The sequence below is a fragment of the Pocillopora damicornis genome, chromosome 12, assembly GCF_964200805.1.
Source record: "Pocillopora damicornis chromosome 12, jaPocDami1.2, whole genome shotgun sequence".
Classification (NCBI taxonomy): domain Eukaryota; kingdom Metazoa; phylum Cnidaria; class Anthozoa; order Scleractinia; family Pocilloporidae; genus Pocillopora; species Pocillopora damicornis.
Window position 1 is genome coordinate 15,353,209 of NC_142681.1, and position 24,679 is coordinate 15,377,887.

General features: G+C 36.9%; 3 protein-coding genes across 7 annotated transcripts; 2 read left to right on the top strand and 1 right to left on the bottom strand.

Annotated features, from left to right (window-relative positions):
- The first annotated feature begins 4 nt into the window (after positions 1-4).
- LOC113679485 (major vault protein) lies at positions 5-13,788 on the top strand. 4 transcript variants are annotated; one of them, XM_027196449.2, is made up of 18 exons: positions 5-143; positions 835-995; positions 1,335-1,472; positions 2,345-2,525; positions 3,209-3,312; positions 3,834-3,956; positions 5,154-5,279; positions 5,437-5,547; positions 6,295-6,426; positions 7,465-7,771; positions 8,103-8,186; positions 8,642-8,753; positions 9,522-9,719; positions 10,090-10,231; positions 10,714-10,925; positions 11,680-11,923; positions 12,109-12,297; positions 12,812-13,788. In XM_027196449.2, the coding sequence occupies exons 2-18, from the start codon at positions 843-845 to the stop codon at positions 12,941-12,943; spliced, it is 2,688 nt and encodes an 895-aa protein (XP_027052250.2). In that variant the 5' UTR covers positions 5-143; positions 835-842; the 3' UTR covers positions 12,944-13,788. The 4 variants fall into 4 exon arrangements, with proteins under 4 accessions (XP_027052250.2, XP_089045851.1, XP_027052257.2 ...); XM_089189725.1 differs by having other exon boundaries at positions 5-106; XM_027196456.2 differs by lacking the exon at positions 8,103-8,186.
- Positions 13,789-14,130: 342 nt separating this feature from the next.
- LOC113679381 (uncharacterized) lies at positions 14,131-16,986 on the bottom strand. Its single transcript, XM_027196336.2, has 4 exons — positions 16,831-16,986; positions 16,616-16,712; positions 15,752-16,044; positions 14,131-15,077 (listed from the first exon to the last, which is right to left on the bottom strand). The coding sequence occupies exons 1-4, from the start codon at positions 16,959-16,961 to the stop codon at positions 14,897-14,899; spliced, it is 702 nt and encodes a 233-aa protein (XP_027052137.2). The 5' UTR covers positions 16,962-16,986; the 3' UTR covers positions 14,131-14,896.
- A 728-nt stretch (positions 16,987-17,714) lies between these two features.
- Positions 17,715-22,994, top strand: LOC113679436 (N-lysine methyltransferase KMT5A-A). 2 transcript variants are annotated; one of them, XM_089189732.1, is made up of 7 exons: positions 17,715-17,831; positions 18,478-18,575; positions 19,376-19,758; positions 20,736-20,829; positions 20,965-21,024; positions 21,541-21,731; positions 22,111-22,994. In XM_089189732.1, exons 1-7 carry the CDS (start codon positions 17,819-17,821, stop codon positions 22,322-22,324), a joined length of 1,053 nt encoding a protein of 350 aa, XP_089045858.1. In that variant the 5' UTR covers positions 17,715-17,818; the 3' UTR covers positions 22,325-22,994. The 2 variants fall into 2 exon arrangements, with proteins under 2 accessions (XP_089045858.1, XP_089045859.1); XM_089189733.1 differs by lacking the exon at positions 17,715-17,831 and adding an exon at positions 17,894-17,912.
- The last annotated feature ends 1,685 nt before the right edge of the window (positions 22,995-24,679 follow it).

A 24,679-nucleotide genomic window follows, 5' to 3' on the forward strand; every position in this document is an offset into this window, starting at 1 on the left:
TACGATGGAAAGCAAAACAAAGAACTTTCTGCAGGTTGCGTTCGACTTCGCAAGCGGTAGAAAGTGAAAGATTCGGTGTCTTGCTTTCGCACAGAACAATTTAAAGGTTAGTGAAGATTGGTGAGATACATCCTATTACAACGGTTCGTATACCCCTCTATGGTCAACTATTTTAACACTTCAATTTTGTTGATCGAATTTGTTTACCTCAGCTAAATGTTATGCCTGTGAGCTTGATCTCCCTTGTGTTAGTCGGTGAAAGACACTCCTTTCACTTAACAGTTTTCTACAAGTCTGTTAAAAGTTAAAAATGCAGTCGTAACTGTGGATTTTTTAGTTAATCTTCGGTCGGTGTGCAGCTTTGAAACATAAAGATACTCGAGAATGTTTCCTAAATGGAACTAAGCCTTTCCTAAACAGCAGGCCTTGCAAATTTGAGACATGCATAATATTTCAGTTACTCAAACCTTCCCTCTTACTTTGAAAGCAAGTGATTCAGGTAATTCGCCTGCTTTTACGAGGTAACGTTCTTGGATAAATTATTTTGTAAGCCGATAACACATGTATTTACAAAGGTAACCTAATCCCGTGCGAAGCAGAATTTGAAGTTCTTTGTTCGAAGGGCCTGTGCTGGCCGAACTTTTGTCATGTAAAGGTTTGAAATTGAAATGACCTGCTTACCAAGTTGCGAAATGTCTCCGACCCATTTAGTCAGCTTGTCAGTTCTCGGTAATCTGTCAGCAGAGTTAAAATAACAGTGGTTGCTTTTAATGTAAATAGAGATGGAAAAAATGTACGAGAATGAATGAAGTTTCCTTATTTCTTAAACTTTAGACTGAGCCATGAGTAGTGGACGCGGACGTACTGCCCCTCATGATGAGGAGAGTATTTATCGTATTCCACCATATTATTACATTCATGTTTTGGATCAGAACACGAATGTCACCAAGGTGGAAGTTGGTCCGAAAACCTTCATCCGTCAAGATAACGAAAAGGTAAGTGCTAGTGAATCTTTCAGTTGGACAAGTATAGGATAATTTAAGGTGAATTTTCTCTGACAGGTGGACGAATGGATCTAGTTTAAAATTAAATTAACGTCAGTCTGCAGTTAAGATTTTATTTTGCAAAACAGCTGCTAAAACAGAAACACTTTGACATAAACATATTGGCAAGATTTGCGCACAGTTCCATGCTTCATTATGCATACAGTTCTGTTATAAAGGAAACAATGGTGAAAACAATAGATTGCCTTCGGAACTAGGGCTTTGTTTTAGAATAGTATGTATATGTTATACAGTAATAATTCTGATTTATTTTCTGTTCCATTCACACAGGTTATTCTTGGTCCAGAAAGAATGATTACAATTCCTCCTCGGCATTACTGTGTTGTAGAAAATCCAGTTCTTAGGGATAAGGATGGGCGTGTCGTTATAGATTCCAATGGACAGATCAAACTGGGTCATGCCGATCAGGTAACATAGCGGTTTTACATAGTGCTGTTAATTCAACGTAAAACCAATTTTTGAAAGTGAATTTAACTCCCAGAAGTGATTAACATGTTACTTCTCCCAATAATATTCATAAATTATACAGCAAACAGGTGACAAGAATACTCAAACTTATCTGGTAGAAGTTGTTATCTCGATTTAACACCAAATTCTAATAAATAAGCTATTAGGAAATGATTAGCAGCAAGAGGGGAGCATCAAAAATCAGACTTTGGAGTTGAAAGGTTAAGGGAGGAATGCAAAATCTGATGTTATTATAAGGCAAACAGTAGAATTTAAGATTAATATTGGTCAATGAGTGTATTTCTTGCATTCACTGTGGTGAGAATATTCAAGCTTGTCTGAAAGGTTGTTAATGTTTCATTTATTAGAAGAATGCTCAATTAACCTTGCTTTTAGAAGGATATGTCAGCCATATGGTCTACATAAAAATGCTTATTTAAGACAATACTGTTATGTTCTGAATGTTATTTGTTAATTAAGACAAGTATGGACTTTGTTTGAAGGAAAAATAAACACACAGCATTTTGATACTTTAAACAAGCATTTTAGAAAATATCAAAATACAGCTTTCTTTGCTTGGTCTTGGATGAAAGGTTGTAACAAGTTGATAACAGACCCGTACTCCAGAAAAAATAACCAATCAGTGGTTGTTCATAGCAAATATTCCAGAAGACTGGAGGTTTGAAAAAAAAAACCTGAGAATTAAATTTTGGACAGCGGAAGAGGGAAGGGAAAATAGGGATGAGAAAATAAGGAAGGGGGGAAAGGAGGGATTGAAACTATGGACCCTGCTGTGGTGGATGATGAATTATACAATTTGTCATGTATTTTAGGATATTCGTCTTGCTCAAGACCCATTCCCTTTGTATCCTGGTGAAGTTTTGAAGCAAGGTGTTACTGGTCTAAGGGTGGTTATGGCTAACTCTGCCATACGACTCCGTGCAATGCTGGACTATGAGTCTGAATCAGGAGAGAAGAGAGTGGCTGGGGATGAGTGGTTGTTTGAAGGGCCAGGTAATACTCATGCTGATTCATATCTTATTGAGAGGAAATAGTATGATTTATACTGGTAAGCTAAGTGTACATTGATATAAAACCCTTGCTGAGAGGGTCTTTACCCTTTAACCCTCAGTACTGATTAGCTTGTAACTTCTTCTTGTGATACCAATATATTGTCTTGCTAACAAGTTATGAGAAGAGACAAGCTTATCAGCTAGTGGATGTTATGTTCACTTGATATAATATACATTCCCCTGTCTAATTACAAGAAACTCTGTGACAGTAAGAAGGAGGAAATACTAGTTGGATCTAAATGAGAACTAACAGGTTAATCTATCAAGCAAGGGTCTCAAGAGAGCCATTCTTTTTTAATTATAATATGATAATTATTTAGTTTTAATTTTTAGGTTATACTTATATGTTTCTGAACATTTTGCTGTCTAACTTTTCCTGTAATAGGGGGGTATCCTTCAAGAGAATTGTGAACTTGAAACTGAGAACATGGTGAATCATATATGATATCAGCTACTAGTAGATAGCTTGCTGAATTAGTTTCATGCTTTTCTACTCAACTGTAGTAGTAATCTTTGGGGAAATTCATTGCATTGAAGTAGATATAGCATATAGAAATAAGTAATTCTTAATTAATCAGTATAATCTTATCACATTTTAAAAACAATTACAAATATTTTCTACAGGTACATATATACCAAAGAAAGAGGTTGAAGTGGTAGAAAACATCCTTGCCACCATCATCCAGCCAAACCAAGCCATCAGACTGAGGGCAAGAAAGGAAACTAAAGTAAGGACTTTAAAGACAGGATTTTTTTAAATTTATCGTGTATAGGAATAATAATATTTGGTACATGTGCATGCAAGGACCAAACTGAACTAGAGACAGATTGGTGGTTCTGTTTGAAACATCCAGATCTGGATGTTTCAAACAGAACCACCAATATTAAGAATATTCTTAATTTGTTACCTTTTATCAAAGGAAGTGAGACTTAATCCAGAATAAAGGGATAATTGTCACAGGAAACTGTGGTTCTACATCAGTAGGAGAATACAACAAGGTAATTCATTATTATCAACTGAGTTGATCACTAAATTGGCTAGTGTTAACCCTCTGTCAGAATGAAAGATGAAGGGCTAATGCTTGAAACAACATACAGCTTTAAAACTCATTATGGTGGTCCGTTTACAGAATGAACACAGTTGATAATACTAAATTACCTTAAAAGTAAAGGATCTGTTTTGAGGTAAATTTGCAACCTCATCTTACTTCTTCTTTTTCTCATTATTTGAAAATTAATCTTCAAACAGGATCGTGATGATAACTTGCGTGTTGCTGGGGAAGAGTGGCTTGTTAAAAAGATTGGTGCTTATCTTCCTGGTGCTTATGAGGAAGTGGTTGATGTTGTAAATGCCTATGTATTGACTGAGAAGGTGGGTGCAAGAATGTATTAAAAACATATCATATTTGATTGACAAAGAAAGATAGATATATAGTGCAGAGGACAGCTACTTCATGGAATTTGATTGGGTAGGAACTAGATGCTATTGAAGAAATGTAAAATGGTTTCCGTGTTTACATAGCCTGATGTAAACACGCGGGAGGTTGGGAGAACACGAGATAAGTGTATCTTATCTTGTATCTTATTGAGTGTTCTCCCAACCTCCCAAGTGTTTACATCAGGCTATGTAAACACGGAAACCATTTTACATTTCTTTTATAAAATAACTAATGAAAGAGGAATGAAAACTGTGTTTACATACGCTCATGTAAAATGGTTTTATGGCCAATCAGAGCGTGCATACTATTTGAATTATTTTATAAAATATTTTTTTAAGATTCTTTGTTTGACTTTAAGTGAGTTTTTAATTTTTTTCTGAGTGTTTTTTTAAGTTGTTTCTGAGTGAAGAGTTTAAAAAGACTAAGAAGTGCTAGCGTAGGCTCTCTGTGCTGTGCATGGAGAAAGGAAATGTTTGTGACAGTTCTTCAAAATCTTTGGTCATCTGACTGCATTCTTTGAAGAGTAAGAATAAGGGAGTGAGAAGATGAACTTTTAAGGAGTTACACCTTAGCCATAGGTGTTTGTAGAATCAGTGGAGTTAACTTTCTGATGTGAAGACCAGTCAAAAGAAAGCAAAGTTTAAGCTTTCCCTGGCTCATTTGAATGCTAATCAATAATGGTAAACTACAGTTATGGTATGTAGTTAAAGTAAAAAATTTTCTCCAACCTTTGCATCTGTACTTTGGTTAAGAACTAAACAACCCTTAAGCTTACCCTTAAACTCCCAGAAGTGACCAACAAGTAACTTCTCCCTTTAATATCTGTATGTTATTCAGAAAACAGGTAACAACAATACTCAAACTTATCAGGTAGAAGTTGTTATCTTGATCTAATGCCAAATTATTGAACTTATTTACAAGGAAATGAGTGTGCAGCTAGAGGGGAGAATGAACAATCACATCTTGGGAGTTAATTAGGGTTATGTACTGCAAAATATGTTCAAACACCATATGTAAATCTACAGCATTAGCCAGTACTTTAGAAGATCCCTGAAAAATGCCCCATGAATTGTCAATATTCCATTATCCTAGTGCCTCTTTTGAGCCTCTTTTATTTTTTCATATTATAGAAAGCTTTACATCTGCAATCCACACGCACATTCAAAGATGATACAGGTGTTTTACGAAAGAATGGGGAGGAGTGGTTAATTACCATGGCAGACACAGAGGCACATATTCCAAATGTCTATGAAGAGGTAATGTTATTCAATTGATCATCCAGACTGTGAAGGCAGCCATAGATGATGAGGAGAATTATGCCAACCCTGTTGTTAATTGATGCATTAACTGGTAACAGTTTGAGTAAAACAATTAAAATTTAATACATCAAATCTTACCTGTTCCTTCTTGTAGGTTGTAGGAGTTGTTGATATCACAACACTGAACAACAGGCAGTACTGTGTCATTCTAGATCCTGTTGATAAAGATGGGAGGCCCCAGCTGGGACAAAAGAGGCTAGTGAAGGTACTGGTACCTACTTGTCAATCTACAAAACAACCTTTTTTAAGGAGTGTGATATGAATTGGATAATTTTATTTGTTTTATCAACTGAGTTGATAACTTAAACTGACCACTATAAAGAGTTTAAAAGCTGATGTTTCAAGCATTATAGCCCTTCGCTTTTCACTCTTTATGGTGGCCAATTTACATTATCAACTCAGCGGATAATACTAAATTACCCTGATACACTTTCTCACTGACACAGCACCACAGTTTCTTGAGAAACCTACCCCCTTTATGATATGAATTGCACCTTTGAACACAAGGTGACTACAAAGAGCAAAATAAAATACACAGAAAAACTTATTTTACAAGTTTGCAAGTTATTAGGTCACTTAGACATACAGGACAAGTGCAAACTCATTCTTCAATCTCTTCAGGATATTCCTTCAAGGATAGATATGTCCTTAATGATGCTAAAGAAAGCTGATGACGTGAAGACAATTTCACTCCAATGTGGATTGAATGTAAAAGGAAAATCAAAACTTTCTCTGATGAACAAAATAATTCAAAATCTTGGTTCTGAACAAGCTTACCAAGTTAAAATGGGAATGGCATGGAGCTAGTGATTAAATTAAATAAAGTGCAGTACACCTGCAAGGATCATCTTATCATGTTCATAATGTATATATCGCCGGCACATTAAAATATTATTTATTTCATTATATTGAGATTACTAAAAGATAACTTGAATTTGTTCCTGTCTTTCAGGGAGAGAAGTCATTCTTCCTGTTGCCTGGTGAAAAGCTTGAGCAAGGCATCCAAGATGTGTTTATTCTTGGTGAGGATGAGGGGCTGATTCTGAAAGCAAATGAGGCCTTTCTTGATGTTAATGAAAAGGAGGTAAATAAACAAATACAACAGAACTTTTTTTCAGGATAAATGGTAACTTTAACAGTTAACCCTTTAACTCCCATGAGTGACCAAGACAGAATTTCTCCATACAATATCAATACAATGTTAACCAGACAAGCGATGAGAATACAGAAAAATATTAATTTGGGGATGATAAGTTGATCCAATACTAACTTCTCTGAACTAACATTTTAAGAATTGTATGGTTGACATTTAGGAAAATTACAAATTTGGTCTGGGAGTTAAAGGGTTAAGAAAAGAGATGCTCTAAGTCCTAGTTTGAGAAGTCTGAGTTTAGACATATTGAAGTCATAATGTCTTGTGTTCTTGGGCAAAACACTTTACTTTCACAGTGCCTCGCTCTCCACCCAGGAGTATAAATGGGTACCAGCGATTTGTAATGGAAAAAGGGTAACCTGGATTGGGTACTTGGCTGGAATACAGACTTTACCTCTTATTGTTTTTTTTACAGTTGAAAATAGTGACATAACATAGATGTTTTCATTTGGGACATATATACACAAGCTTGATTACTCCATCACGAGGAAGATGTAGTTTCAAAATATTTCAAGAGATAAATCTCATCATGGGGGTCCATCCACTTCCTTGCCCTCTTGTGGCATGGTGGGTCTTTGATAAAATGGAATTACTTTATTTCCTCGGATAAGTGTCCGGCTAAAAGGAGGGGTGCTTATTGGAAGGAGGGCACTTAATCATGGAGCACTTTTTAAGAATTAAACTAATTAACCTACACTGATTCCATTGTGGTTGAAGCTTAAAAAAAATTCCAAATTAAGTGATAATAGAAACAGTTTATCCTTGTATCCCCTCTAATAGACAAAGTGAGAGGGGGAGAAAAGGGAGGGTATCTGTTCAAGAGGGCATTTATTTGATATTATGGCTTAGGGGATAAGCGCTTTCCAAGAGAGGGCACTTTTAAGAGTATTGGTGCTTATTCAAGGAAATTCAGGAAATGTACATTCATCTCAGTAAGCTTTCAATAAGTATTTTTTAATTTTTGTATAGAAAGAGATACCAAGACGGCCTGGTGATCGCTGGATGATCCGTGGACCCAGTGAATATGTTCCACCAGTAGAGGTAGAAGTTGTTGCACGACGGAAAGCTATTCCTCTGGATGAAAATGAAGGAATCTATGTGAGGGATATCAAGACTGGACGGGTGAGAGCTGTGTGTGGTCAAACCTACATGTTGACCCACGATGAAGAACTCTGGGAGAAAGATCTGCCTCCAACAGTTGAGCAACTTCTTACTGGGGGGAAGGATCCACTGGCTGACCGTGGCACAAGGAATACGTTTTTACCAGCTGAATTGAGTAAGGCCTTTTTAAGGTTGACTGGGGCCTCGCACATTTTATCTGTATTTTATACTCTATACTTTTCTCTATACATTTTCTTTGGTACTATAATTGTTTCAAATCTATGATCATAATAATTCCTAATTACTAAACTAATATTATAGTATATGTGCAATCAGCGTGGCAGATTTGACAATTTTGAGTAATTTAAGTCAAATTCATCAAAAGGGAAATCAGCTTGGTGGATTTGATGATTTTGATGAATTTTTTGCTATTTTTTGTTACTGCATGCATTTCTGGACATACTTCAGAAAAGGCTAGGGTAAATCTTGTTCTAAAATCTCTTTAGGTTATCAGTCTCTTTCCACCCACTGGGATGAAAGTTCCAAGATGGAACTAAATCAAACTTCATCAAGAAGGCCTGGACAAAGAGGTGAACAAACAGCAATGCTTTCAGCTCAGTCATTACTAAAAGCCCTTGATAGAAAGTTGATTTTATGATAGTTGGAAAATATTCATGTTTAAGTTATGCACTCTTTTAAAAATCTAACATTCCTGCCATTTTAGCGATGCTTGAAATCAATACTAACCATTAACATTATTCAACATTAACCCTCTGAACCCTAAGAGTGACTAACATCTAATTTCTCCTTACAATATCACCCCTGAATCACACATTAAGGTCATGAGAATAAAGAAAATGATAACCAGTCTTGAAAAGAGGCCCCTGATTGTTAAACAAATTCTCCTTGTCAGCACCTTTGTTAATGTATAGAGAACAGTATGGAGAATATAGGGTTTAAAAATTAAGTCATAATTTACTTCAATTTTTTTTTGTCCTAAAATTTAACAACTACATAACAATTTTAATCATTTTTTGACTTGCAGCACAAAGAGAGCCAAAAAGCAGCACTGGTAGGAATAAAACCAGAGTAGTGACTTTTAGAGTCCCTCATAATGCAGCAGTACAGATTTATGATTATAAAGAGAAGACTGCCAGGTAATATGCAAGGGTGAACATCATACATTTAGTTTATCTAGGAACTTCATTAGACTAATTAACTTGAGTTTCATGTAATTATGTTGGAAATCTGTGGCAGAATTGTGTTTGAGTTCCTGTTACTAGCAAACCAGAACTCACTGGTGCTCTTAAATCTTTTTGCTTTCAGGAGTTAATATAATGTAATTTCGAATTCTCCTCCCAGTATCAAGATATTTTTAAGCACATGCAGGAAGGTGATGAAAATAAAGAAAAATATAATCTAGGAAACTATCTTCCTTGTTAACAAAACAATTTCCAAACTTAGAAATTTCCAGAGATCTAATTTATGGCAGATAATAGAAGGTGGAGGACTTACCAATATTTAGATCTTGAGGGTGTTGAAAGGGTTAATTCTTTCATTCCCAAGGTTAACTCTCTTTATTGTCTGTCAGACAATTCTTATGTTGTGAGTTTGGATGATTTGGTATTGGATCAACTGATAATCCCCTAATTGATATTTTCCTTTATTCTCATGTATTGTCTGCATGATGTTGTATCGAAATTGTGAGGAGAAATTCTGCTTTGGTCACTTAAAGGAATTAAAGATTTAGGCTATAGGATGCAGCTTAACCTTACTTTAATTTTACAGGTGTATGGTAATGTATGGCATGCTTTACACCTAGGAAAATCTCACACCCCTCCCTTTGGAAAATTCATCTAAATCTGTGACACATTACTGACCTGAGTAGCATTTTAAGTCCTGATAATTTTGGTACCTCTCCACAGGGTTGTGTTTGGTCCTGAGTTGGTTATGTTGTGCCCAGATGAACAATTTACTCAGCTCAGTCTGTCAGGTGGAAAACCAAAGAAACCCAATGTTATTAAGGCATTGTGTCTTCTCCTTGGCCCAGACTTCTGTACTGATATCATCACTGTGGAGACTGCTGACCATGCAAGACTGCAGCTACAGCTTTCTTACAACTGGTAATTGGAATTTTACTTTTCTTATGATAGATTGTTGACCGTCATTAGTTTAACTTTGTGATGGGTCTTAGATCTTTATAGGTGAAGGCTTTTAAAAATTATAGCAGCACAATTTCACTTAAATTTCCAATGTCATTCAACCTTGTTTTGATTTTTATTCTGAGGGAGAGTCATGTTGGCCTAGTTATGTATATAATGCACTGGATCCTGAATCAAAAGGTCCAGACTTGAGCCCTTTCATTATACTTTTTGGTGATTATTCATGACTATAATAAATCAACTAAATACTGACTATTTATTGACTGACAGAGATCATTCAGTTCTGAAAAAGAAAATCATGCAATGGCCATACGTTGACCTTACTTAACAGGCATTTTGATGCTGGAGAGAGGAAGCCAAAAGATGCAGCCAAGTTGTTTTCAGTTCCTGACTTTGTTGGAGATGCATGCAAAGCAATTGCTTCAAGAATCCGTGGTGCAGTAGCGGGTGTCCAGTTTGATGACTTTCACAAGGTGCAGATATTAAGCAAATTAAGCTTAGTTGGTGCGAGCTAAACTGCATTGATTATATATTTTTTGGGGAGACAGTCACCAAAGTTTTTGAAATTGTAAAAAAGATCTGATGTCTACTTTAAGCAAGATCAAGACTTAAGACATTTTAGGCCAAAAAAAAGATTTAGAAGCTAAACCAGATCCTTTCTGTTGAACACAGAAAGTAATAAGTAGATTCTGTTTATATTTCAGTTTCACTGGATATTATTTGTTGCTATTAAGGGTGACAGACTGAGTTAAATTTTTTCTTAATTTTACTTTAAAAAAATTTGAAAAAGGATATGTTACCCACTATTTACAATGTTGAATTTTAAAGGAGTTGATTGACAAACTTGCTTTTAAATCAGCTGCCACCCCCCTCAAAAAAAGGTGGCAAAATTAAAGCTTAGGTTCTTGAGGGGATAACTAAAATATTTGCTAAAATAAATCAATTTCCCCTGCAGAACTCAGCAAAGATAATTCGCACTTCAGTGTTTGGCATAGATGACAACCACAAAATCCGAAATAAGTTTACTTTCCCAGCCAATAATCTAAACATCACTAGTATTGACATCCAATCAGTGGAGCCAGTCGATCAACGCACACGAGATGCTTTGCAGAAGTCTGTTCAGTTGGCCATTGAGATAACAACCAACTCTCAGGAAGCCACAGCAAGGTATGGGTTATAAGCTTGAAGCTTTGAACGGAACTAGAGCCATTAACCTCTAGCCTAAGGAAAAAAATTTATCTTTCAAACAGCACTCTTAATCCCCTTGCTATCAACAAGCACTTTTCATTCAACTGATTTATTCTTGTTTTCCTGTCACCTATTTACACCAATACCATAACTTCATTTTCTGCATGTAAACATACACAACCCTGTGGCTCTGACAAAAGGGCTACCACTGGCAATGTCAGCTTTAAAACTCTTTACAGTGGCCCATTTACATTTTCAACTCAGTTGATAAAACTTAATTGTCCTGTTGTACTCTCCCACCAGTTCAGCACCACAGTTTCTTTAGAAATTTACCCCCTTTATTCATTTGAGCAGAACTGTTGTGTTGTGCAGACTGCAGAAGTATTTAAGGGACATATGCCTTGGTTTTAGCATATCATTTATCATTTTCACACAAAGAAAATAATCAAAATACAAAGACGTGGGGTAATCTTAGTAATGGCAAATTTAGCATTTGGACCCCTAAGAGTGATTAGCATCTAATTTCTCCTCACAATGTCACCCTTGAATCAAACAGTTAAGTCATGAGAAATAAGGAAATGATCACCAACTAAAGAAGCACTTATCAGTGCCTTAATAAATGTATAGAGAACAGTATGGAGAAGAAGCATACTGGTGTTAGGGTGTATAGAGTTATGAACATGAACCTGTTGCGAGACAGCAATGATCTGATGGATTATTGTGTTTGTTTTAGGCATGAAGCAGAGAGACTTGAACAAGAAGCCAAAGGTCGCCTGGAGAGACAGAAGATCACAGATGAGGCTGAAGCAGAACGTGCCAGGAAGGACCTGTTGGAACTCCAAGCCCAAAGTGCTGCAGTGGAGTCAACAGGACAAGCCAAAGCTGAAGCTCAGTCACGAGCAGAGGCAGCTCGCATTGAAGGGGAGGCTGCAGTTCAGCAGGCAAAGTTGAAGGCAGAGGCAGCAAAGATTGAGGCTGTAAGCATTTTCCTATCCTGGTACTTTCTCATGCCATAGTAATTGTTTTCCTTGGAGAAAAGAAATCTTCCTTGGAAAAAGCCTGTGAGCAGGCTGTTGTTATCAGAACTGCAATGATCTTGCTAAATGTATGTACCATTATTATGTATGTTCATGTTTTGTCTTATTACAACAACCTCTTTAAGGAATCAGAACTACAGCGTTTGAGTAAAACTCGAGAGGCCGAGTTGAAGTACCAGCATGAACAGAATACTTTAGATGTCACCAAGGCCAAAGAAATGTCCAGCATCGAAACTGACAAATTCAAAAACATGGTTTCATCCATTGGTTCTGATACAATTCAGGCAATAGCTACAGCTGGACCAGAGATGCAGGTATGTGCTGCAGTAACTTGTTGCTTTCCAGATTTGTTTTCAACTAAGTATCAAAAATAATCCAGGGCTGTGATAAGCAGATTATCTCCCAGAAAAGGGTTGCATTGGGTTGTCTTCTTTTTGATGAGTGATTGTTCTTGGAAATTTACATCATCCTCTCAACTGATTAGATGGAAAATGAAAACCTGATTGACATCATTTTCTTAAACTTCTATTCTTTTTCTCTCGATCCTCATCAGCTTCAGGTGATTTTAATTATTTTGTCCTGATTGCCTGACACCATTGCTTTTGTTTTGATTTTACAAGACTCAGTGGAAATGTGCTTTGTTTTTGCCAAAATCTACAAGTGATAAACCTTGATTATGGTTCTGTTTACTATATTTACTACACTTTGTTTATTTCCTTATGTTGTTGGGAGTGAGGAAAGAGGGGTTTGAAAATTATTTGATAAATGAACCTGAGTTTAATGGAAGGGAAAAGGGTCAGTGGCTGATTTCTGGTCATTACATTGTAGGTGAAACTTCTACAGTCATTGGGACTGAAGTCTACTCTGATAACAGATGGTAGCTCACCTATCAATTTGTTCAGCACAGCACAAGGCTTGATTGGTGCCCTTCAACAGCCTGGCTCCTCCGAGGACTTCTGATGCATCATGATTGACTGACATGTAGCAACCTTATTGTTTGCATAATTGAATGCTTCAAATGCAATTAATTTAAAATTTTCAATCACATACTTTAATATTAGTGTAGTGATCAAGAATTATTATCATAGTTTTGGAAAAATTAGTATAACTGTAGTTTGCATACCATTAATAGCCAATAACAATTGCACTGGCAATTTTAAAAGTAATTTTTCTTGCTATAATTATGCCTAATTCCATCATTGAAAAGATTTACACTTGATCTAAACTGGAGGAATCACTTAAAACAAAATTAAGGAAAAAAAATGCAGGAGATGGACTTGAATTACCAATGACAAACTTGAAAAAAATTCAGCTCTAATTTGACATGTTTCTTGCTTTGTGTGTAGTTCCTTTACAAAGTCAAAGTTGGGCTTTGTTTTACACCTTGGAACTATGAATTCAGTAGCTCTAACTCTGAAACACTTAACATGCCACAACTTATTTTCAAGTAAAAAAAAGAGGAAGAGGTTATGTGCTTTAATTGCACAATAAGACAGTCTGGTAAGATTCTCTCTTATGGTAACCTTTCACACACCTTTTAACTGTTGTTTTCCTGTAGGCTCCTCAGTGCAATGAATTCTCAATATTCTGATGCATGTGGTAATGCTTAGATGAAGGGTGCTGTTAATCTTTAAACAAGAATCATCTAACAAACTGAATGTAAAGTGGCCAAGAACCTTTTGAAAAGATTTCCATTTCATGCACTTTGTTTTCTCTGGATGTGATAACATTCCTTAGTGAATTAATATATAATGCAACTGATTTCTTACAATAATGAATAAAATTGCCACTAGCTTGATACAAAATGTTTTGCATTTCCAACTTTGAGTGTTGTGGAAATTTATGTTGGCTTCCTTCACATTGGCAAAGATGTCAATGTCACTACCCCCCTTCATGATCAGACCCCAGACATTAAGTAGAGGTGAAGGGAACTACTTCTGTTACAGACTGAAAAACCTTGGAGGATTATAAGTTTTAAAGGTTGTTTTTTTGTTGATATGACTTGCATTTTGAAATGCAATGCTCACTTGGGATGTCTCTCTATTGTATGCTTACCTAAGTTAAGGGGTGGTGCCTAATCAAGGGTACAGTTGTGGTAAATCATTCCAAAACTTTTGTTATGGCTGAGAAACAGAAAAACTCCAATGTCACCCAATTCTTTTTTAATGACTTAGTGCCAGACTACTACTATTTAACAGTAATAGTAACCTATGAGGAAACCTTCACAGAATTGTGTTCTTATTTTATATAAAAAAATCTATTCATAACAGAGGTCATAACAAATTATTTTGCCTACAACTGTAAGACCACTCTTGTAATTAATTGAACATCTTGGATAACTACAAAAATGTTCAACTAGTGAGTGTAAATACAAAGGAAATATTTCTTCTCTTACGAAAAACCCACTAGTCCTTGTAATAGGAGTTGAAAGGTGTTTTAGAGGAATTCTGTAGCTCTTTCTATAACTGGATGGTCTTTGATGGTCTGATGATTACTGACCATATCACAACATAAGTTGTCGTTCACCTTCACCTGCACTAAGCATGGTGCTGAGTGGCCTTGCTTTTGGCCACCCTACTGAGCCAGCACATTCTTTCTCTTGACTCCTTTCCTAAACAGCAGCTAGTTATTGTGCTGCTTACTGGAATAATGTAGTGCTCATTATCTATTGACAGTGGGTGCAGATTACATTTGTCTTATCTACTCCTCAACAGTCTGACTTAACACAACATGCTCAGACAACCAAAAGTGATGGGAACAATACTTCTGTGAAGGTCTCCTCCCACATTTCACACCCTAACATTTCAGGTTCCGCATTTAGGTCTTTGAACTCCTTGGAGAAATCTTTCAGGTTCCACAGATCATCCAAAGAGTCCAAAGACTCGCATTCCATTCCAACTAAGTCTGCTACTGTTATGTCACTGCTGCTTGATTCTGGGACTGTGCCATCTGTGGTTCTGACTTCCTCTTTTGCATCTGGGTTGGTGTTGAGTTGACAGCAGGTTGGGGCTGCTGTGGCTTCTTGTTTGGGCTGAATAAGTGTGAGGCAGTCTCCTTCCCCATCAAGTTCAAAAAGGCCAAAATCCATGTCATGCTGAAAAGACACCACATCATGGGTTAAAATCATGCCTATCAAAGGTTACTTTTATCATGCTTATGATACACATTCCATCTCCTTGTTTTTTTAATTCAACCTCCCATACTCTTGACCCATTCACTCCCAAGATTTCTTTAGTAATTATACTTACTGTCTGCCAGAAAATATTTATAGGTTTGGTTTTGATAATTAAGTGTTGAAACAAATGACAACCCCCTAAGTGATATCATTTCATATTCCCGTTTCTTGTCTGTTTGATGTTGTATTGATGTTGTGAGGAGAAAGTATTTTTTGGTCACTCTTGGGAGTGAAAGGGTAGAAGAGCATCTAGAAAGCCATTCATAATGAAAAAAAATTTGGTGTAAAAAATTTACAGAATTACTGATAATAAATTCAAACAGCTGAACAGATATAATCAAATCCCACCAGTGATGGACCAGCTGTTCTCCTCATCAACAAAAATCCATTACATGACCAGCGTTGCCTAGTAACGTCAAATGAGGATATTGCCTCATTTCTAAGTTAAAGTGAATTTTCGGTGGATAACAACTAGATGAGTAAAAAGTTCAGCACCTCGGACATTATCCCACTAATTTCACTATCAAGTCTTTCACTCTCTTAAGGGTTAAGAATAAATTTTACCCACAAAATCAAAAAAATATCACCATTACCTGTTGTTGATCATCATCCAAGTCGTGATCAGAGAAAGAAACAGAATCAGGCGTTCCTGCTGCTGAGAAACTGAGAGTGATGCATACTCGTTATATTCTGCTTCTTTCTTGATCACAACTGGACTGTATTTAGTATCTGGACTGGCTTCTGAGGTTGGTGGGTAATTTGTAGACACTGGAGCTGGTGACACGGGGGGTGTAAGACCAAGTCGGACTCTTAACTCCGAGTTTTCGATTGTTACAGCTTCTGAGTGTTTCCTCAAACTTTCATTATCCAAGCGAAGGGTTCTGTTCTGTAAGAACACAAAGAATAGAAATTGGGCGGTCTTAAAACACAACAAGGCATTGTATTGAGGAATAACTACGTTACTGGTCTTGGTGTATCGTTGCACAATCATATAAACAAAACTTTTGGTACATTTCCTTTATAATTTCCGCCTACCCGGAGTGGATGACGGATTAAAAAATCTAATATTGGAAAAATATACCGAGTTCAAAAGATTTATTATTAGTTACGATCAATAATGATCTCGAGAGGGGCCAACATCGAGAAGCATTACGCTTCCATTTTGAGATAATTTTAGTGGCAAAAGACATAAAAACAACTTCTTCAACGAAAGTCTTTCAACGACAACTTAAACAAAAACGAAACACTGATTCGAAACTAAAAATTCACAACCGCTTGCGATGAAACAGGGGAGAATGAAAACAGTTCTATTCACACAATCATCAAAACGTTTCTAAGTTGAAATTCGAGTGAATTTCTATCAATCGCGAGAAATTATCTGTTTATCGCTAAGTCAGGTTAATGAAGTTTAAGATTAAAAATAGGGAAGACTTGGGAAGATTTTTTTTGACTATTACCTCTTTCTCTAACTGCGCAACCAGTTCTTCTAGTTCTGTCATTCGTGCTTTCTTTCTGTCACGAGCAGTTTGAGCTGCGACTCGGTTCTTCAGTTTTCTAGATAACACAAAAATGAAATTTCATTGACCCTACACAAAAACAGAAACCTTCTTCGAGATAAATCGCACTTGATAGAAGGTTCAATTCACTGCTTCGTTCACAAAGGATCGCCCACCTTCGAAGAGCCCTTTCTTCGGCAGATAAATTGTCAAGTCTTTTTCTCTTTCTAGGCTGGCCATCTGTGGTTGAATTGTTCAGGACAAGTGATTTTAAGACGGCTTCTCTGTCGATGCTTTTCGATTCCATTTTACCTTCAACGACTAATTCAAAGGTAAGTCACTTCTCCTCCAGAAAACTAATAACTAAGGCCTTTTGTGTACAATTACGAACAAGGAAATTTTACGGAAAGTTTCATCAGACATCCCAAATATGGTAAGCCTGTTTCCCAAAATAGAATAAATATGTAAGGGTCAGCCAATCAAAAGGCGCCACGAACTCACTTTCACTAAGAGCTTCATCAAAGGAGGAATGGTATGCTCTTACAGCGATCTTCCTTCGCGGATGTTTTTGTTCTAAATATATTTTTAGATATTCGAGAGAAAAATATGGTCATGGGATTTTAATTTAAAATCAATCTAGTAAATTTTTCAAAGACATTATATGGTCTTTACGAAGGAAGTTAACGCATAGGTTGCTGAAATTTACGTTAGTTTATCTAATTAAAGCGTCAATGTCCTTGAAGTACGATGGCTTAAAAGAGACATCGACTTCCGAGACTTTTTTTTCCCAATCGTATTTTCCCTCTGCGAATTTTTTACTTCACTTCCGCGAATTCTCCAAAAGAAGTCGCTATCCCTTCCAGGCCACCGTTCTTGGCTTCCTAAAAGGCTCCTCAAGTCTAGGAAGATAAAGGTCCCCGGTACCCCCTCCCTCCGCGCCTCGTCATTGAAAACATTTCTTCCCCTCTCCTACCCCTAAGAGTATATGATCCTTACCTACCATGACTCCCTAATTTTTAGAATTCTCATTGGACAAATACATTGACCAATCAAAATTAATGATACAAAATACAAATGCTAAACGGAAGGAGTCCATGTTATTGTTGAGCAAATCATATTCGCCTTCAAGCAAGGTTTCTCCGTTTTCGTCGCAACAGAGAAGACATGTCGCGTAAAGGTAAATTATCTTTTTTCTCCGATATTTTAGGATCCAACTATAAGAGCTGAATAGAATCTTTTTGGAGTGCTAACAACATGTGTGAGTTTCAACTGTGTGCAGCTGTGAAGAGATGAATACGAGGAGTGCTGTAGCCGGTTTTGGAAATTAAATGAATCGGCGTAAAACGAGTTTATGGACCGTTATCGATCAACAGTGTGTGAAAAATATTGTCGATTCCTTTCTAACTCGCAAAACTGTGGTAGCATCAAAGGTGTATAAAGAAATATCAATTTGCAATTTAAGGTAACATTGAGGATTGTGGTGGAATGTTTCTTCTTTGGCATTTGGCAAGCTCAGTCTATGTGGGAAAAATCAACTGGATCTCGGTACAAACAGGCCAGACTTAATAAACAACTGCTGTGTGGACAGCATTTTTAATTTCAATCAATCAGAGACATGTTTGCCACAAGAGCAGCATTGATTGAGCCTACAAACTAACTTAAGAAAAAGTATGTAACCTAAATCCGAAAGAACCAGCACTTGCGCCCACAAATAAGACTTACAGTTTACCATCGTTGACTTTAAAATGCAAGGCAATGCAGCAATTTTGAAAAGTTGTGTTTCATCTGGTTAACTCTCTGGATACAAAATTTGTTCATTCTAGGTTGTAAGCAAAGTTCTGAGAAAGTTCAAACAGAGACAGTGAGCAGTGAACTGCTAGAAGAATCCAGTAAACATAAATCAGTGGTTGCTGGTGTTCAGGTAATAGTGAGCATAGTTATTGAAAATGGTTTGAACATATTTCATAATCTCTAAACCAAAATAACTCTAGCTATACACTCACCAATAATTTGGAGTGCTTGTCAACAAATAGATTCAATATTGCCATGTGTCTGTTCAGTAACAGATCACAGATTACATCAAAATGTGGTAAGAACAAGAAAGTGGAGCACAAGGCATAGCCGAGTGTTTCACAGTACAGCAGTGGTATAGCATATTTTGCACACCCTGTTGCTCAAATATAGCAAAGTGGTGTTTTAGCGGAATAATAATGGATTTATTAGCAGCCATTTTCATTTAACTACCCGCACAACAATCAAATCCTGTCTTGGAACAAGATGCTGTCAGCCTGTGTACTTGTGGTTTCTACTTTAAGAAATGAATATGAAAGCAATCTTTGCAGTAATGAACACTTCTTAGGTAGTAGAGATAAAAAGGCCTGAAAAACTCAGGCTAGTGCAGGATTTGAACCCATGACCTCTGCAATACCAGTGCAGTGCTCTACCAACTGAGCTAACAAGCCAACTGGGAGCTAGTCATTTTGTTGGTTCGTAATAAACCCAGGAAAAGATGAATCAATGACTGTGAATTTATGAAAACCATTTATATGAACTGGAGTTTAAGAAATGAACATGGAAGCAATCTTCACACCAATGAACACTACTTAAGCAAGAGTGAAAAAAAGGCCTGGAAAAAATTCAGCCCTATAGTATTTCCAGTGTTGAACTAAGAAATGCATAACATTCAGTAAAGGCATTAACCTTCCTTTACTGTATTCACAGGAAAATATGGATGACAAGTCACCAACCAAGCCAGAAAAGGGAAATAAAAGCAATTCATCTCCACCAGCCACACAAGGAATACCTACAGATACTGATAATACAGAACAGAACTTACAGAGCAAGGATGATCTCCAAAAATCACATGAGACAGCAACAAATTCACAAAACTGTGAACTTACAGAAAGTGACTCAGTAAAGCCAGGAGAAAGTACAGTTGATGAAGAGAACAAAGCTTTGCCTAAAGATTCTAAGAAACCACCCACAGAAAACGAGAAATGTAATAAATCCATTGAAATTGAGGGAAGAACAAAGCAGCAGGCATTTGATCTATTAAAATGGAAAAATAGTTCACCTACACAAGCTAAGGAGAAAAAGAAAAGAATGTTAGTTTTGTGATAAGTAATTACTTAGAATCATGTTTGCCACAAGTAGTTATTAAAAGTAGTTATTAATAATGGTAATAGGACTGAAAGGAATCCAATTCAATCTGTGATCAAATGAGTAATTAACAGAATCAGACAACAGCAAAGAAGGAGTCCAATTTATTAATTATGCATATGATTAAAGACAGAATTGGTCAACACAAAGTCCTATTACCAAGAAATCATAACTTAAAATTTCAAAAGAAAAAGAAAAATTGGAAAAAAGTCAAATTGACAAAAGGTATACACGTTATCTGAAGTTGGAAATTCCCCAGTTTTGTAGGGAGGAGGTTGTTGCTATGGCTATTGTAATCAATTATCTGTTTAGTGGATTTAGCTGAGTGGGCCTAGTATAGTTGGCTAATTTAACTGTCTGATTACAGCCAGTTGTCTGATTACACTGTCTGATTACAACTCTACAGAATAATAAGAGAAAGATAAAGCAGCTAATGCACATTTGAAGAAATTGTGATGGTTATAGTTAGGATAGTCATAGAAATGATGTAATACAAAGTTATAGTGTGGAAGATATGGTAACCTAGAGGTTAGCTCAGTGTGGGTCAAGAGGTCTGGGCCTGAGATTGTGCTGGATGATTGTGTTATGCTCTTAACTAAGACACTCTATTCTCACTATTGTAGCTTGCAGGAGACATTCCTTAACCCTTTACTCCCTAACATCAGTATTCATACTCTCCATACTACTCCCTAGACATTTCTTAGGGTTCTAACAAGGAGAATTTGTTCAACAATCAAGAGCTTCTTTTGTTGGTGATCATTTCCTTTATTCTCATGACTTTCATGTTTGATTCAAGGGTGATATTGTAAGGAGAAATTAGATGCTGGACTCTTTTAGGGGTTAAAGGGTTAAAGAACTCGCAAGTTGGTTTTCAACCAAAGATTTTTATGTCCTTTATCTTCTTTGCCTTTAAATTTTTCAGCAAGAAAAAAGAAGCGAAGCAGTCACGACAAACTGAGGTGTCTGAATATTTTCCTGTTAGGAGAAGTGGTCGCAAGAGCAAATCAGTTCTAGAGGTAGTAACATTTGTTCATACAACAAATTGGCTTTCCTAAATTTTAAATTTCCTTAGTTTTTGCATGTCTTTCCTTTTTCCTGACTAACGTCAGTCTCACTTTTTAATTGTTTAAGGAAATGTATTTTGATTGTAGAATGAAAAACAAAAAGCTTTGGAGGAGGCCTTGTTATCAGGCAAAGAGGAAGGTCTAGAGGTAAGGCAGATAATGACCCTTTACACCCCATCACCAGTATACATTATCTTCATACTGTTCTACATTTCTTATGGGACTGACAAAGAGAATTTGTTTAACCCTTTAACTCCCAAGATCTGATTGTTAATTCTCCCCTGTAGCTGCTACACATTTCCTTGTAAATTATTTATGAGAACTTGGTGCTAGATCAAGATAGCAGCTTCTACCTGATAAGTTTGAATATTCTCATTAGCTGTTTGCTGAAGAATGTATAGATATTGTAGGGAGAAGTTTTATTTTAATCACTTCTGGGAGTTAAAGGGTTAACAATCAAGAGCTTCTTTAGTTGGTGATCATTTCCTTTATTCTCATGACTTCCATGACTTCCCTGATAGGAGAAAATAGTTACTAATCACTCTTAGGTGTTAAAGGGTTGAATCTGAAGATGTACAATGATTGAATCTACGATAAGCTGAATTATGTACCCATTTTGATTGCTAAGAGAAACTAAGAGGTTTATCATGATTCTCAAACCAGGTACAAGAAGTAGAGGGTAAAGGAAGAGGTGTTTTTGCCAAAATAGACTTCGCAAGAGGACAATTTGTGTGTGAATATGCTGGTGAACTTATTAACTATGAAACTGCAAAGGAACGAGAGAAATTCTATGAAGGAAAGACAGAATTTGGATGTTATATGTATTATTTCAACTTCAAGGACAAAAAGTACTGGTAAGCACTGTAAAAAAGTATTTTGTAACATCTAACAGTGTCTTCCTTTGAGCAGCAGCATTGGCAGAATTTTCTATCATAGGGTCCTTCATTAGAGTTGTACTACTAATTTGGTTATGCCTGGTTGTTTTGTTTTAATGACCTATCACTTTTTTGACATAGAGGAGATCAAGGACTCTCTACCCCTCTCCCACTTAGCAACACTTTGGAGTAAAATTACACAATGATCCCCACTCCTCTCCCACTTAGCAAAACTTTAGAGCGGTATTTCCTTTACTTTAGGAGTTTTTATTTACAAAAACGAAACCTAATGCAATTCACAGGAAAAAGCAGCGTAGATATTTTTTAATTTTTTGTTGTCGTTATTTCAATTGGTTAGTGTTGATGCCACGAAAGAAAGCGGCAGACTGGGTCGGCTTTTGAATCACAGCAGAACGGAAGCCAATTGTGTAACAAGGCTGGTGTCAATCAAAGACAGACCTTACCTAATACTGGAAACAAACAGAGACGTCAAAGTGGGAGAAGAACTTCTCTACGATTATGGAGAAAGAAGCAAAGACATCCTTCAATTTCATGAATGGTTAAAGAGCTAGTGCAGATATTCTTAGTAGGATACAAGGTCTCTTCGCCGACATGTAAACTCACTGGCAAGCAACTCGCCGACACTAATGGCCAACTCGTCAGCTCGCTAACCCTAACCAACGTTTTGTCGGTTAAAAAAATTCTTGTAGTCTAAAGTATTTATTGTTGTGTTTGTATCGGCTAGTTTTCATTCGAAACTGTTAACTTTGTTATAAAAGGCCCCGATTTAACCTTGTTTTCCATGAGGAACTGACTAAGTAGTGTCGGCGAGGTGACCAATGGTGTCGGCGAGCTAATCAATGGTGTCGGCGAGTTGGCATGTCGGCAAAGTGACCGGTAACCCTGAATAGTCAGGTGACTGAAGAACGGACTTAAATTCTGTGTTGCGATCAGCCTTATCGCTACGAGTGGACTGGATGCCAATTGCAATTCGCTTTTTCTACAGATCGTCAAACTGGATTACATTTGAAGTATGCTCCCCATCCTAAAATATCTTATTTACACCTTGGGAAGCTGCTACAATCTTTAACCAATTTCATTGGTCTCTTTATGATAACGATTTCTGTGAAATTATTTAAAATTTTTTCGTATCGAATTTACTTGATTTGTAATGATTTTTGTTTTCAAAAGCGTCTTTTTTTCGTCAGGGAATTAAAGGGGATGACCTCTTTAGTTTTCTTCTTCCATTATTGGCAATACGAATTTATCACCTCACTCTCTCAAATTCTTACACGCGTATTCGTGTACGGAAGCGACGGAGTGCTATGAATTATGGGTTGGCGTATCCCCTATGTTTACAGCTGGTACTCGCCAACTAGTAAGTGCGCATGTCACTGTTAGTGAACATAAAATATCGCCATTAATACTAAACAAAGTGCAAACCCATACTCAAATTTTCGAATAGAGTATCCGCTTCCTGAACACAGGGCCGAGCTGTTCAAATGAAGAGAGTCTTTCTACATCTGAGTTCGCCAACTTGACCCAATTTTGATGAAAAGATTTGAAAGGATTAGGAGAATGAATATTTTACCAAACAAATTTTATACTGCGATAATTTGGTTTCAATCAAATGAGGTGATAATGTAACTTGACAACCGTACCATAAAGAGTTCCAAAGCTGACGTTTTGAGCGTTAGCTCTTTGTCATCGCTCTGAAAAGGGGATAAAACCAAATTATCTCGTTATACACCCCACCGATGTAGCACCACAGTTTCTTTAGAAAAATACCCCCTTTACTAATTTCAGGCTATACTTGCAATTTCCGCGGCACTGAAACGTGCACCATGATCATTCAATTCAATGGGCCGTATCCCACTGCACGGCCCATTAAAAGAATTTGTATCGATTGAAATCTTTCAGAACTTCGGAAAAAACGAGGTTTGTAACAAGCAGTACAGACTGGGAAAACGAGGTTTGTAAGACCTTGCTGGCGTCTGTTCAGCTTGCGAGCAGGCTCTCGTCTTTGGGTTTTCCCTTACGAGCCCTCATTCGGGCACAGCACCCCCTCCCCCCATCTCACCATCGGCAGCTGGTTATGGAAAACGTTATCGAAACCCTTGTTTGTGAAATTACATGACTGGTTAACAGCAAGAACATATCGTCATGATCAGTCAAATCCTCTATGTGACGACAAGTCCTAATGCTCATTTGTCCTTTCCCTTCAATAGAGACTTGAACTTCTTTGCGCCCGACGTTTATGGCAATGGCAAACAGCGAGGATGAACTTCGATTTTACTTAAATTTCGTATGAGCTACATATTAATACTATAGCAAATGGCAAAACAAACACTCACTTTTGCAGATAGTGCAAATACCTTCACTTCGGTATTGGAACTGCGGAAATCAGACGACAAGAAGTTCTATTTTAACCGCTAAGTTCTTGCCGTAAACTTCATGCTCTTGGTGCTCTGATCGCTCAAAACCAAAATTAAGTCATCCAACTTTTTTATCACCTGTAAAACACATAACTTCGGGTGAGATAATTTTTTGGCGACTTGATCGATTACCGTCCAACATGGTTAGAAGTGACATGGTCGGACCTGCCCGGGTGAAAGACGACCCTCAGCTTAGTGCGTTGGGTGTGGTCCTATATGCATGCAAGTTACCACACTGAGAGCATGGTATAAACACCATTACGATGAGACAAGGAACTTCGGCCAGGAACTTCGGAATGCGAATTGCACTTGCGTATATATAACACTCGGCTGAACTGGTCATCACAACAACAGAAGTGATATTAAAATAGTGACTGACTTAGCACATTTATTCTCCGGCTGTCAAAATTTCGTGATCATCTTGCTTTGAATTGAAACGGTAAATTCTCATTTCTTAACTTTTTTTTAGGTCGTTAGTTTCACTTTTCTACA